The 12,452-nt window shown below is 67.7% G+C and overlaps 1 protein-coding gene across 4 annotated transcripts; it reads right to left on the minus strand.

Moving 5' to 3' along the window:
* Window positions 1–1,519: 1,519 nt before the first annotated feature.
* LOC142001137 (uncharacterized) lies at window positions 1,520–12,435 on the minus strand. 4 transcript variants are annotated; one of them, XM_074976074.1, is made up of 15 exons: window positions 12,175–12,435; window positions 11,246–11,421; window positions 10,639–10,799; window positions 10,270–10,429; window positions 9,570–9,740; window positions 7,354–7,445; window positions 6,716–6,873; window positions 6,237–6,340; window positions 5,835–6,059; window positions 4,511–4,596; window positions 4,076–4,212; window positions 3,566–3,655; window positions 3,028–3,236; window positions 2,313–2,519; window positions 1,520–2,037 (listed from the first exon to the last, which is right to left on the minus strand). In XM_074976074.1, the coding sequence occupies exons 2-15, from the start codon at window positions 11,390–11,392 to the stop codon at window positions 1,750–1,752; spliced, it is 2,235 nt and encodes a 744-aa protein (XP_074832175.1). In that variant the 5' UTR covers window positions 11,393–11,421; window positions 12,175–12,435; the 3' UTR covers window positions 1,520–1,749. The 4 variants fall into 4 exon arrangements, 3 of the variants coding, with proteins under 3 accessions (XP_074832175.1, XP_074832174.1, XP_074832173.1); XM_074976073.1 differs by lacking the exon at window positions 12,175–12,435 and adding an exon at window positions 11,787–12,151; XM_074976072.1 differs by lacking the exons at window positions 9,570–9,740; window positions 12,175–12,435 and having other exon boundaries at window positions 11,246–12,150.
* Between the last annotated feature and the right edge of the window lie 17 nt (window positions 12,436–12,452).

Here is a 12,452-nt window from a genome sequence, read left to right on the forward strand (position 1 = left end):
TGACCCATCCCTGGCACAGAAGGGAGGGTTCAGCCCTGCGGCTGGCTGTGCTGCTGCCTCTGCTGGTCTTTCTGGGAAGGGGCTGCACAGCCTGGAGGAGGCAGGGGGCCCACAGCTGAGCCCCAGCACCCCTGCCAGCTGCACTGCTCCAGGGGCTGGCCAGGGCTCTGAGGGGGTCCCTTGGTTGCCTCGCTGGGTGGACGGTGGAGGTGCTCCAGGCTGGCTCCCGCCCCATTGCCCCCACCCTCCATGGCACCCCTGGCACATGGGGCCTGCTCCCTTCCCCTGCAGACAGCTGGCCTCCGCTGGGGCCTGACTCCCTACGACCCAGCCCAGACTGCAGCCCACCTGCCACCTCAGTCATGTACCAAGCTGCAGTGGGTGGGGAATGCCACCACCGGGTGCCAGGCTAAGGGCTGCCCCCACTCCGTGCCAAGGGGCAAACTCCCCCCTGCCCACCCACCACACCGCAGCTGGTTTCCCTATACCCAGCAAGCAAGCCGCCTGCCCCTCGCCGGCCAGCACAGACACCGCAGGAGGGCAGAGCTGGGGCAGGCCTGTCTTTGTGCACACATGGGTATCAGAGGGGCAGGCGTGCCAGCCTAGGTCACTGCACAGCCACCCCCACCCTGCCGGCAGCCCCTGGGGCAGCCCGATGCCAGTGTGGGCTCCCGCCCCTCTGCGGAGCTGCCCAGCTCCTCTGGTCGGGGCCCAGCTGGCTGCATTCCCTGCTCATCCCAGCACATACGGTGCATGCGGCCCGGCGGAGCCCCATCAGACTGGAGCACCCGCAGGCCCCCAGAGCACCGGGCAGAGCCAGAGCCCTGCATGCTGGGAGGGCTTGAGGGAGGCAGCAGAGAAGGGTTGGACCCTGCTGTGCCAGGCTGGGCAGGAGGGCGGTGCCCACAGCAGAGTTCTGCCTGGCAGGAGAGTCTGGGATCCTCATGCTGCAGTCCTGGCAGGGCCCTCAGGAGGTGGGGCTGGCAACAAACCGGCCCCCATGGAGCAGTTCCCCCTGTAGGTGCCAGTGTGGGTGGGACAGCACCTGGAACTGCACCCCCAGCTGCACCTGCTGACCTGGCACCCCCTGCCCAGAGCGCTAAGCCCCCAAGCCTCAGCTCCCCCTGCACTTGGCCACAGCTCTCGGGACTGCAAGCAGGGGGCTCCACCTAGCGGAGAAAGGCCTGCACCACCGCTGGGAGCCCGGTGCACCCCATCCCGCTGCCACTCCTGCCATAAGGGAGACTCGGCCTGGTTGGGGGTGACGTTACTGGGGGTCAGGTGTGGGGGAGGGGGGTCTGTCTCAGAAACCAACAGGGGCTGCTCCTGGGCACCCCTCGTCTGGGGGAGACACCTGCAAACAAGGGTTCATCGAGTGCCCAGATGCCACCGGTGTGGGCAGAGCCACGCAAACCCGCCAGGAGCCCTGCCGGCCTGCAGTGCATGGACAGCCCTGCCAGCCTGGCAGAGGGGCGGGGAGCCCCAGCCCTGGCACCCCACTCCCACTTCCACAGGATCAGCAGGGCACTTTATTGTCCAAACAAATGAACTCCCGTTACCACCAGCACAGCCTGCCACCCACTCAGCTGCATGCTCCGTGTTCTGGTGCAGCCAGTCCCCCTCCCCATGTCCTCCAATGGCCACGCCAGCCCCCCACGGCTCCCCCATGGGCAGTGTCTGAGGGCCGGGCCTGGTGGTTCCCAATCCAGTGCCCCAGGGCGCCGCCTGTTCCCTGGCTCCTCCCCGTGCCTAGCACTGGCTGAGGGGTCGGGCCGCGCCAGTCACGGTGAACTCCGCCTGCAGGACCTCGGAGCTGGCCCGCGTCTCCTGGCCTGGCTGCTGCCCGCCAGCGAAGAGGGTGAAGGCGCCTGGCTCCAGCATCCACTGTCCGGCCCAGACGGTGCGCTGGGCGTAAGTCACCTGGAACAGCAGCTTGGCGGCCTGGCCTGCAGCCACAGGCACTCGGCGGAAGCCAACCAGCTGCCAGCGGGGCACAGGCACGGAGGCCTTCGCCCAGCGCAGGTACAGCTGCACCACCTGCAGGAGAGGAAAGGGGGCTAGGAACAGAGCGAGGCCAGCTGGGACAGGGGGTTTCTGCTGCAGGGGCATTGCCACCACTCAGAGGCGCCTGCGGCTGCAGCTGGGGCAGAGCCCTGGAATGGCCTCACCCCGATGCCACAGGAGTCGGCAGGACGCCCCCTCTCCTGCCCCCAGCCCCACACGGCAGTGCCACTGCGTGTTAAGGGCTGGCACGTCTGTTCTCTCAAGCCAAGCCCTGCCTCTCCCCTCTCTGGGGCAGGCGGAGCACTCACCTCCTCGCCATCGCGCTGCCCGGTGTTCACCACCACCACGGAGACGCTCAGGTTGGCGCAGAGCGGCAGCGCCTGGGGGCTCAGGGCCAGGTCACGGTAGTGGAAAGTGGTGTAGGACAGCCCGTAGCCAAAGGGGTACAGCGGGGCCTCGGGCCCATAGTACCGGTACGTGCGCCCCTCCATGGTGTAGTTCTCCATGGCAGGCACCTGCAGCCACAAGGGACAGACGTCGGCCACGGGTCAGTGTCGGGCTGGCCCCAGCGGGCAGCTGGATGGGGATACTAGGCCATGCCAGCGTGGGGGCAGAATGGGGTTACAGGTCCAGGATGGTCTTGGGGGTGTGGGCTGGGGCTATGGCAGGTTGCTCTCGGGGGGCAGCATGAGGGGCTGCTCTCGGGCAGGGTGGGGGCAGAAAGGGGCTGTGGTGCCAGGCTGGTTTGGGGAACAGTTGGGGCAGCTGGGTCCAGGTCCCCCCAGGCTGCAGCGCCGTGCTGTGCCGTGCCGTGCCAGGCCAGGCCAGCTCGGGGAGGGGCAGGCAGGGCTCAGAGCCCTGTGCTGTGGGGCTGAGCAGACAGCCGAGTTCTGAACCCAGGGAAGGGCCATGGGGTTGGGTGAAAGGTCACTGCCACTTTCCCTGCATGCGGGCAGTTGGCACCCCCACAGGGCACCCAGCAGGTTTCTGAGCCCCGCAGCACCGCGTGACCCTGGGCCTTACCTGGTGCATGCCAGCCGGCCATGTGGCCGGGAGCCTGCCCGCCGGGTTCGCCCCCTCGGCTCCCAGCAGCACCTGGGCGATGGCCAGGCCCGTGGCCTGCGCCGGGAAGAAGCACGCCAGGATGGCGCCCACCCCGGGGTGGGCCTGGGCCCAGCTCACGTCCAGCGGCCCCGCGTTGAACAGCAGCAGGATGAGGGGGCGCCCCGCGGCTGGAAGGGAGGGCCAGGTCAGCCACAGCCCCGGCCCTTGGCAGGGCAGCGCAGGGGCCGTCAGTAGCTCAGGCAGGCCCACGGGTCTCATCACTGCTCCAGGCCAGCTGCAGCCTGTGATGTGCCAAACACCCCTGCCCCCAGCCCCAGCCTGTCCCTCTGAACTCTTCCGTGGGAGCCCATCCCCACGGCCTCAGGGCTGGGCATAACCCCAAAGGCAGGCACTGAGCTCAATCCTGTCAGGGGCAGGGGAGATGGGCCCTTCGGGGGTGCCCTGCCCACCCAGCCCACGCCCTGGCACCTCCAGGGCCCCACCAGTCTGGCCTCACCCCAGGCCACAGCATCCTGCAGCAGCTCCTTCTGGTGCCCCGGCAGGGACAGGTCCTGTCGGTCGTTCGCCTCCATCTCCAGGTCAGTCCCTGGGCGGGAACAGCCAGCGCCAGTCAGGTGTGATGCTGCCAGGGCTAGGCCGCACCTCACCGCCACCCTCCGTGCGGCAGGGACGCCATGCCGGGGGGGGCAGGGCAGGCCACCACCAGGCCGGCAGGGCCCCGGCAGGGCCGGAAATTGCAGGGGAGGAGCCAGTGCCCCACCAGTCTGGCAGGGACCCCAGGGCCCACCTGCCGTCGGTGCTCGTGGGCTGTCTTGGCGGGAGGCCCCTCGCACAGGCCCTGCCTCCACACCAGGCCCTGCCACGGCCTCTCGCGGCTCCGGGGGCCAGGAAGTACGTGCCAGGGCAGCCCACTTGCTTTGCGGCATCAGCTGGGGCTCCCAGTCACGCTCCCCCCCCACCCAAGGTGAGACCGCTCCCTGCCCCCCACCGCCTCTCACTCCCGTACCTGTGCCCAGGCACACCACCACCACGTCGGCCGCCCGGACCGCGCCCTCCACCTCGCCGGGCGAGTAGCGCTGGCACCTGGGCTGGCTGCAGCCTGCAGCAAAGCTGACGTTGGCCGCCAGGCTCTCCAGGCCCCTCCTGCAGCCGGACAGGAGCAGCGTGCCGTGAGGCCAGGCCCCTGGGAGCCCCCGGACGGTGAACCTCCCCCAGCAGAGCCGAGCGGGACCAAGGGGCTGCTCTGTCCCTGGGGGTGGGGGGAGACCACCAGTGCCCCTTTGCCCTGAGAGCTGCCCCACTCGGACAGGGACTGGGTGGTGCCATGGGCCCAGCTCGGGGACAGGGAGGTGCCAGGTCCCTCCCCACCAGCTAACAGGCAGAGCAAGGCAGCAGCCGAGCTCTGGGTCGGGTCCCAATGGGGGTGGCCGCTCTCACCTACCTGGGGGTGTAGATGTACTGGGGGTCCGGGATGGGCGCGTAGTCCCCAAACAGCACCCGGGGGTTGTCAGCGAAGGGGCCGACCACCTGCAGAGGGGAACGGCCCAGGGTGGGGCAGGAGCCGCCTGCTCCACCCACCAGCCCCAGGGGCTGGGCCGCACACCAGAGCCGGGGCGCATGGGGAGGGGGAATTCGGGGCAAGGGACTGAACTGGGAGGGGCAAGTGCTGGCCAGGTGTTGTGCTGGGCCCCCCCGGCCCTGCCCACCCAGAGCCCGGCCCACCCAGTGCCCAGCCCACCCTGCTCCCCCCGGCCCTGCCCACCCAGTGCCCAGCCCACCCAGGGCCTCCCCAGCCCGGCCGCGCTGCACTGCGCCCCCCACAACCCCACCACCCAGGGCCCCCGACTCCACCCTGCAATGCCCACCCCAGGTCCCTCCCTGAGCAGCACCCCCAACCCCTCCCATTGTGCTGGGCGTATCCTCCCCCGCCACAAGCAGCAGGTGCTGCCCACAGGTTCCCCCTCACTACCCTCGTGCACAACCTGCCGCTCCTGGTGCCCCACGCAGCACCCGGCTCAACCCCCCCGCAGGGCTCCCTCCCCTCCCCCCGCAGCACCCGGCTCAACCCCCCCGCAGGGCTCCCTCCCCTCCCCTCCCAGCACCCGGCTCAACCCCCTGCAGGGCTCCCTCCCCTCCCCCCGCAGCACCCGGCTCAACCCCCCGCAGGGCTCCCTCCCCTCCCCCCGCAGCACCCGGCTCAACCCCCTGCAGGGTTCCCTCCCCTCCCCCCGCAGCACCCGGCTCAACCCCCTGCAGGGCTCCCTCCCCTCCCCCCGCAGCACCCGGCTCAACCCCCTGCAGGGTTCCCTCCCCTCCCCCCGCAGCACCCGGCTCAACCCCCTGCAGGGTTCCCTCCCCTCCCCCCGCAGCACCCGGCCCAACCCCCCCGCAGGGCTCCCTCCCCTCCCCCCGCCCCCGCAGCACCCGGCCCAACCCCCTGCAGGGCTCCCTCCCCTCCCCCCGCAGCACCCGGCTCAACCCCCCGCAGGGTTCCCTCCCCTCCCCCCGCAGCACCCAGCTGAACCCCCCGCAGTGCTCCCTCCCCTCCCCCACCCCTGTGCAGCAGCCTCCCTGCCTTCGGCCCTCATCAGCCAGGCCCCAGCGCCCGCTGGGACCCGCTGTCTGAGGAGTGGGGGCAGCGGGCTCCTGGGGCTGATGCCGCTGGCAGGCTGAGCTGGGGTCAGTCCCCTGCTGTGGCACCCAGCGAGGGGCAGCCGCCGCCATGCAGCTCGGGCTGGCCTCCCCGCGCCAAGCAGGGCACTCACTGCGATGCGCTGGCCAGCCAGGGCCTGGGCGTGGAGGGGCAGCGTCCCCCTCTCGTTCTTCAGCAGCACGAAGCTCTGGAGGGCGGCCTGCAGGGCGAGGGCCCGGTGGGCACGGCTCTGCACGGCGCTCAGGTCCAGGGCGCTGTAGGGGTTCAGGGCAGGGGGGTCGAACTCGCCCAGCCGCAGGCGGGTGTAGAAGAGCGGCCGGACCCGGGCGCGCACCATCTGCAGAGGGCAGCGAGAGCCTGTTATGCCGGCTGGGGGCAGGCAGAGTCCACCCGCAGCAGCTCCTCACCTCCAGCAAGGCCAGGGGGCACCTGGCCCTCCCCCAGCCCCAGCCTCACACTGCGCCTGCCTGCCCTGGTACTGTCACGCTGCCCGTGCCACCCCCGAGGGTCTCACCTCCAGCGTGATGTTGCCCTTGGCCACAGCCTTGCTGATGCTCATGAAGACGTTGTCCCTCAGGCCTTGGGACAGCTCCAGGTTGCAGCCAGCGTTCACCGAGGCTGCAGCGTGCCGCAGAGACAGGAACCAGGGCATCACTGGGGGGCTCAGCCTCTACCCCCGCCAGGCCCCCAACCCAGCGGAGTCACATCTGCATCTGCTGGTCTGGAGCTGAGGCCCCAGTGCCCTTGCTAACTGGGCTGCACAGGCCCTTGGGAGTGGGAGTAGCAGGATTTGTACAGGGGGAAACTGAGGCATGGGTGAGCAACTTGCTGAGGGTCACAGAGCAGGTCAGCAGCAGAGCTGGGACTCGAACCCAGCAGCCCAGACATCCCTCCAGCGCCCAACCTTCCCCCTCTCCCCCAGCAGGCTGTCGCGGCGCCCATCTGCGAAGAGCCCACGCAGCTCCTGGCCCAGCTGCAGGCCTCCCGGCTCACCAATGGCCGTCTCCAGGAAGTCACGTGTGTAGCGGTGGGCCAGCATGATCAGCTCGAGGGCTGCCTCGTCGCTCACCACGTAGCCCTGGAAGCCCCACTCTGTCCGCAGGATGTCGGTGAGCAGCTTCTTGTTGGCGCAGGCGGGCACGCCGTTGATCCTGCCGGGCGGGGCCTGGGGTTATTGCAATGCCGGATGCGTCCGCCTCTGGGGCAGGGCGCAGCAGCTGTTGAACAGTGCCTGGCAGGACAGGATGGGAAGGACACTGCAGGACTGTGATTGCAGGAGGATTTAAGTCAGCAGACCGCAACTGCCCACCGGGCTCCTGCCCTGACTCCCCCTACAAGGGCCACCGAGAGAACAGACGCTTTACTCTTCGCCCCGCAGCAGGGGCATTGGCTCAGTGGAGCCACTTAGGGACTGCACCAAATCCAGCAAAAAGCCAACCCTGATCAGCCCTATACAGCTGCTGGGAGGAACCTGCACCCTGCTGGGGGCGGGGGGGGGGAAGAAAAGCCCCCATCTCCCCCAGGCTGAGCTAACACCGAGCATCACCAGGGGGTGGCCTGCAGAAACCCCAGCCCCACGCCTGGCCCCTGCCGCAGAGCCCGTCCAGCTGTGGGCTTGGCTCGCCCGGTACCTGTTGTAGCTGCACATGACGCTGTGGGAGCCGGCGCGCACGCAGGCCTGGAACTGGGGCAGGAAGGTCATTCTCCAGTCCCGCTCTAGCACCTGTCAGACACAGATCCCTCAGTCAGTGCCACGAGCCTGATACAGACACCCCTGGAACCCCCAACATCACCCTGGTGGGGCTCCGTGGGCCCAGGAAGCTCTCAGTGCCAACTGGCAGAGAGCACAGAGGTGACACCAAATCGTACAGGGAAGCCCTCAGCCGGCTCTATGCCCCCAAGGGTGGCACGTGAAGGGTCTCCCACTGGCGACATTTCAGCCATCACTTACCCACACTGAGAAGCCAGTTCAGAAGGCAAGGCAGGTCCCTGGGAGGTCACATGCCTCAGCCAGACAGGGGGACAGATGCTCATCCATCTGTCTGGTGTGAGGAAATGGGGTATGTGGGATTTTTTGCCTCTGGCTAGGCTGCATGTGTTTCTTCCTGTCCTTTAACAACCCGAGGTGGGTGCCTCAGTTTCCCTAGGCACAGCATCAGTGCGTAGCGGTGAGGGGAGTTTCCATGTGATGACGTCTCACACGTTGGCAATGGCCCTCCAGGCTCTTTGTAACCCAGGCAACCAGGTGACCCCTTTCTTCCCTGGGAAACAGGACAAGGCAAGAGGAGGGGCCGGGCTGGTCTGAATTGGAATGGGGCTGTTGGGTGCGGCAGTCACATGTGGCTGGGAAGGGAGGAAGGGGGCCAGAGCCCAGCTGGGGGACCCCTCTGGGCCCCTCTCCCCAGGATGGATGGTACCGACAGCTAATTCCTGTGCTGATGAGTCTGTTCTATGCTGTGTCCCTGTCGCATAATAACCTTCTGTTCCTCCTGCTGAGTGAGAGTCACCTCTGCCTGCAGATGGGTTGCAGGGCCTGGGGACCCCCCGCCCCACTCCGTGGGTTCACACGCATACTGCCCCGCAAGGCTGGCAATGGGAACTCTCTGCATACCAAGCCAGGCCTAAGACTGTGAAATCTCCATGAGAGAAGACCTACAGGAAAAGCCATGAGCCGTGCGTGGGGGGATCAGAAGCTGAGTCTGGTAAATCAGGTATCGCAAGGAGACGCACAGTAGCTTTCCCCTGGCATGCGATCTGACAGCACGACTCGTCTCCTGAGCGGAGTCCACGCCACGCCTGGCAGTGCTGCTCTATGACTCGTGCAATAAGGCCAGGTTCTGCTCCGGCGCAGCGACGCCGAGGCGAGGAAGGGGTGTTGCAGGTCAGCCTGACCTCCTGTGCAGCACAGGCCAGAGATCGGCTCAGCAGTTCCCAGAGAGCTTCAGAAAAACCAGCCGGGTGGATGTGAAGCTGCCTCATGGTGGAGCCCAGCCGCACCCTGCCGTTGGAGCAGTCAATTGCGGAAGAACTTTGAAAGCGTAGGGGTGATGAGTCAGGCACCCCCACTCCATGTCTAACGAGCCAGGAACAAGCCTCAGGGAAAAACTACCAAACAAAGTTAGCGGTGGCCTTGTAGCAGAACAATTTGGAGACAGAGATAAGAGGAAGGGCACAAACACGCACCAATCTTGTACGAGGAGAGGTGGTGGACATGTGAGCAGCATTAAAGAACAAGAAGTAACAGATCAGTAACTGACAGCTAAGGAAATACTGTAAATGGTAATGAGTGACCTAACGGAAGTGTATAACGAGGCACAAAAACCGTCTATAACCAGCACAGAAACCAATGCAATTTGGACCTCACTGTTGGGCCCCGGCGCTGGTGCCCCGGAAGACCAGAGAAAGCTGACCGGGGTCACCAGCTTGCCCAAGGGACGTAAGAGCCACTTTCCTATCATGCTTTTGCTGTTTGGTTAGGGGTTTATGGCTAAAGCCGGCCAGGGCAATAAACGTCTCATGGTTAACAGGTATCCTATCAGCGAGTTCTGCACTCAGAGAACCCAGTGTCGAACCTGAGGTAACATGTGACTGTCCGGCGACTCTGAGCTCTGTTAAACACGCGCTCACTCCATTGGGCCAAGGGCTCTCCCTGCCGGGTGCTCAGGGAGCTGCCAGCCTGCGAGTGCTGCCTGAGCCCAGTGGCTGGAGAGCACCTACGGCTCCCTGCACAGACAGCGGGGCTGTGCACATGGCCAGAGGAGTGCACGCCCGGAAGGCACACACCAGATTCTCATGCTAGGGCAGGGCCCTCTCAGCCCTGGGTATCTCCCGCAGGCATCACGCTCACCTTGGCGTCAAAGGTGAACCTGGAGACGGGTATGTTCTCGGGCCCCCCGTGCACGCTGAAGTGCTTGCAGCCGGCGCTGGCCTTGACATACCGAGGGTGGTCGCCCTGCAGCCCCTGCACGAAGGCCACGGCCAGCTCGGAGCTCAGAAAGGGGTCTTCGCCGTACGTCTCCTGCGGATGGACAGGCCCACGCCTCGCCGCTGCTGTCCCCGCCCGGTGCCAGGCACTGCCTGTGGGAATGCGACCCAGCTCCCCTGCCTGGCCCCATCGCTCACCGCTCAGCGGTGGTTGCCAGATCCCTCCTGCTTCTCCAAACCGCCCTGCGGCTGCGGCTGCCCAGGCACTCGGGGGAGTGAGGTCACACAACGGGGGCTGCGGTCCCTTGTGGGCAGGTGCCCGCACTGCAGCCACACCAGAGTCAGGGGTACTAAGTGCAGCCTCAGCACAGAGCCCAAGGGGCCCTGAGGTGCAGGGAGAGCGAGGGGCTCTGCAGGGGGGCCCGGGCACATCTTGATTCAGGTGGGGGGAGGTGTGTTGGGAGGGAATCCCAGGGCATACACAGCCGTGCCAGAGTCCCACCTGCAGCCCCTGCTGTCACCCCAGGCTCCCCCTCCCCACAACTCTGCTGGGGCCCCTCAGTGCCTCCCCACAACCCCTCTAGCCCAGCCCTGGGCTCCCCTGCCCCACGTCGGGCACTTACCTGGTTCCTGCCCCACAGAGGGTGCCGCATGATGTTCAGCACGGGGCTGAAGCAGCTGAGGCCCGTGTGGTCGCCGTAGTTGTGGGTGGCCACGAAGTGGCTGTGCTTGGCTCTCACCTCCGTGGCAGTGGCGTTGGCCACGCGGTAGATGAGCTCGGGGCTGTGAGGGAGGGGGCAGCTGAAGCCTGGGAGAGGTGCCAGGGCTGTGCCCTGAGAGGGGAACTGCCACAGCAGCTGCCCCCGCCCTGGCCCAGAGCCAGGCCCCACACGTCCAGGAACAGACCACATGGACTAGGCCCCAGCGGGGCCCCAAGGCCACCCAGACCCTGCCGCAGGAAGGCCCTGTCCAGCCCCGGCTCCAGCCAGTACCTGAAGGCGGCAGCCAAGCCCAGTGCTTGGGGAAAGGCCGTGGCCCAGCCAGGAGCTTGCGCATCGCCCCGCAGGCACTCAGTGTTCCAGTTGTAGGGCTGGATCCCCAGGCGCTCGATGGGGGGCGCAGGCCCGTTGTGCATAGCTCCACCTCTCGCCATCTGGGGGGTGCACAGAAACAGGGAGGGGGGTCTGAGGGACATAGGGGGCGGGGTGCTCTGCCAAGGGGCTGCCCTCATTTGCCCGGTCTGGCCCTACGGCCGGCTGGCTCTGCTCTGCCAGGCCATGTCTCACTCCCCGTCCTGGGGGGGGCACATGGATGGGGCAGGGGAGGCACATCCCTGGGGGCCCCCAGTGTGACCTCCCAACTCAGAAGCAGCTTCCCATTGCACTCTTTCGCAGCTTCCTCCCCTTGGACCAAGGGTCCCTGTCGGGTGCCCCCGCCTGACCCAGCTGCCTGCAGTGGGACGCCGGGGCCCTGAGGCTGCAGCCCCACCTCACCTCCATGGGGAGGGCAGAGGCCATAGCCGCCCTGCAGAAGGGTGCAGCTGTCAGTGAGGACGCTGGGCGGGCCGGAGAGACCCCCAGCTGCATCTCCCCACCATACCTGCAGCACCAGTTCCCCCAGTGTGAGCCGCCCGACGAGGTCATCCAGTCGCTGCTCCCAGGGCAGAGTGGGATCCCGGAAGGGGTAGTCCTGTGCTAGGCCCAGCCCTGCTAAGAGCAGCAGGGCCGCAGTGCAGAGCCAGCACATGGCGTTGAGGGTCCAACACGGAGCCCGGGCTGAGGAGAGAACACAGCCATCGGTACAGCAAAGGGCACTGCCAGCCCTGGCACAGCTGGTGCCAGTGACAGGGGGATCCCCATAAACCATGCAGCCCCTGTTACCATGGGGGGCTCCCCAGAGGCCCTGCCAAGGCTCCCCTGCCTCAGAACAGCCCCATTCGCCCATGGGGCCAGCCCCAGTGCAGCCAAGCACGTTACTGGCCATGATCCGCGTGGCACGTTTCATGGTGGGGAGAGGCGACAGCAGCCCCAGCTCCATGGCACCGGGGCTGGCACAGCTCCCCAGGAGGGCCCCCCCATCAGTCAGCTTTGCCACGAAGTGGGATCCCACCCTAAAGCCCCGGCTACGAGCACCCCGAAACCTGGGAGCAGCGGCTGGGGGCCTGTGTCCGGCTTCCAGCAGCGGGGCAAAGCTGTCACCGGCTCAGTCACCGGCCGGGGCTCGCTGCGCTCCGCTGGCGGCAGCTGCGCGCCCAGGGCGCACGGGCGGGTTGGTGAAGTCTGGACCGGGACCCAGCGCTGCGCTGCGCTCTGTTCCTCTCCCCTCCGCCCGGGCCGGCCCGACCCCGGAAGCCCGGAGAAGGGAGGCGGCGCAGCGCGGTCCCCGCCCGGCTCGGAGGGGGCTGGGCTAGGGCAGCCGGCGGCCCGCTGCGCCCCCAGAGCCAGGCACTGGCCCAGGATTGGGGGCTGGAAGGGGCTGCGGGAGTTCCGGGTAGAGAAGGGCTGGGGGGGCGGAGGTGCCACACTTACCTGGGCGCCCCCCTAAGCCAGCGGTTCCCGGGGCCCCGCCCCGCTGCGTCCCGGCTCCGCCTTCCAGCCCGACGAGTTTCAAACAGGCTGGGGGCGCGCTGCTCCCCGCCCCGCCGAGCCGAGCCAGGGAGCTGCCCTCGCCGGGGCTGGAAGGCTGGGCTGGGCCCGGGACGCCGGCGGGGCAGAACGTGGCTGCTCCCCCCGGCCGGCCCCGGCGGGGGGACAAGGCCGAGCGCCATGCGGCCGGCAGAGGACGGGGCTGCTGCTCCGGCCAGCCG

Source organism: Carettochelys insculpta, chromosome 24, assembly GCF_033958435.1.
Source record: "Carettochelys insculpta isolate YL-2023 chromosome 24, ASM3395843v1, whole genome shotgun sequence".
Taxonomy (NCBI): Eukaryota; Metazoa; Chordata; order Testudines; family Carettochelyidae; genus Carettochelys; species Carettochelys insculpta.

What these genes read in the sequence shown, in the direction of transcription:
- LOC142001137 (XM_074976072.1), bottom strand. Translation starts at nt 11,683, where the DNA reads ATGGAGCTGGGGCTGCTGTCGCCTCTCCCCACCATGAAACGTGCCACG. An exon ending in AGGGCAACATCACGCTGGAG is followed by an intron (nt 6,060 to 6,236) that starts GTGAGACCCTCG and finishes TGCCCTCTGCAG; the next exon opens with ATGGTGCGCGCCCGGGTCCG. An exon ending in GGTGGTGTGCCTGGGCACAG is followed by an intron (nt 3,656 to 4,075) that starts GTACGGGAGTGA and finishes GTTCCCGCCCAG; the next exon opens with GGACTGACCTGGAGATGGAG.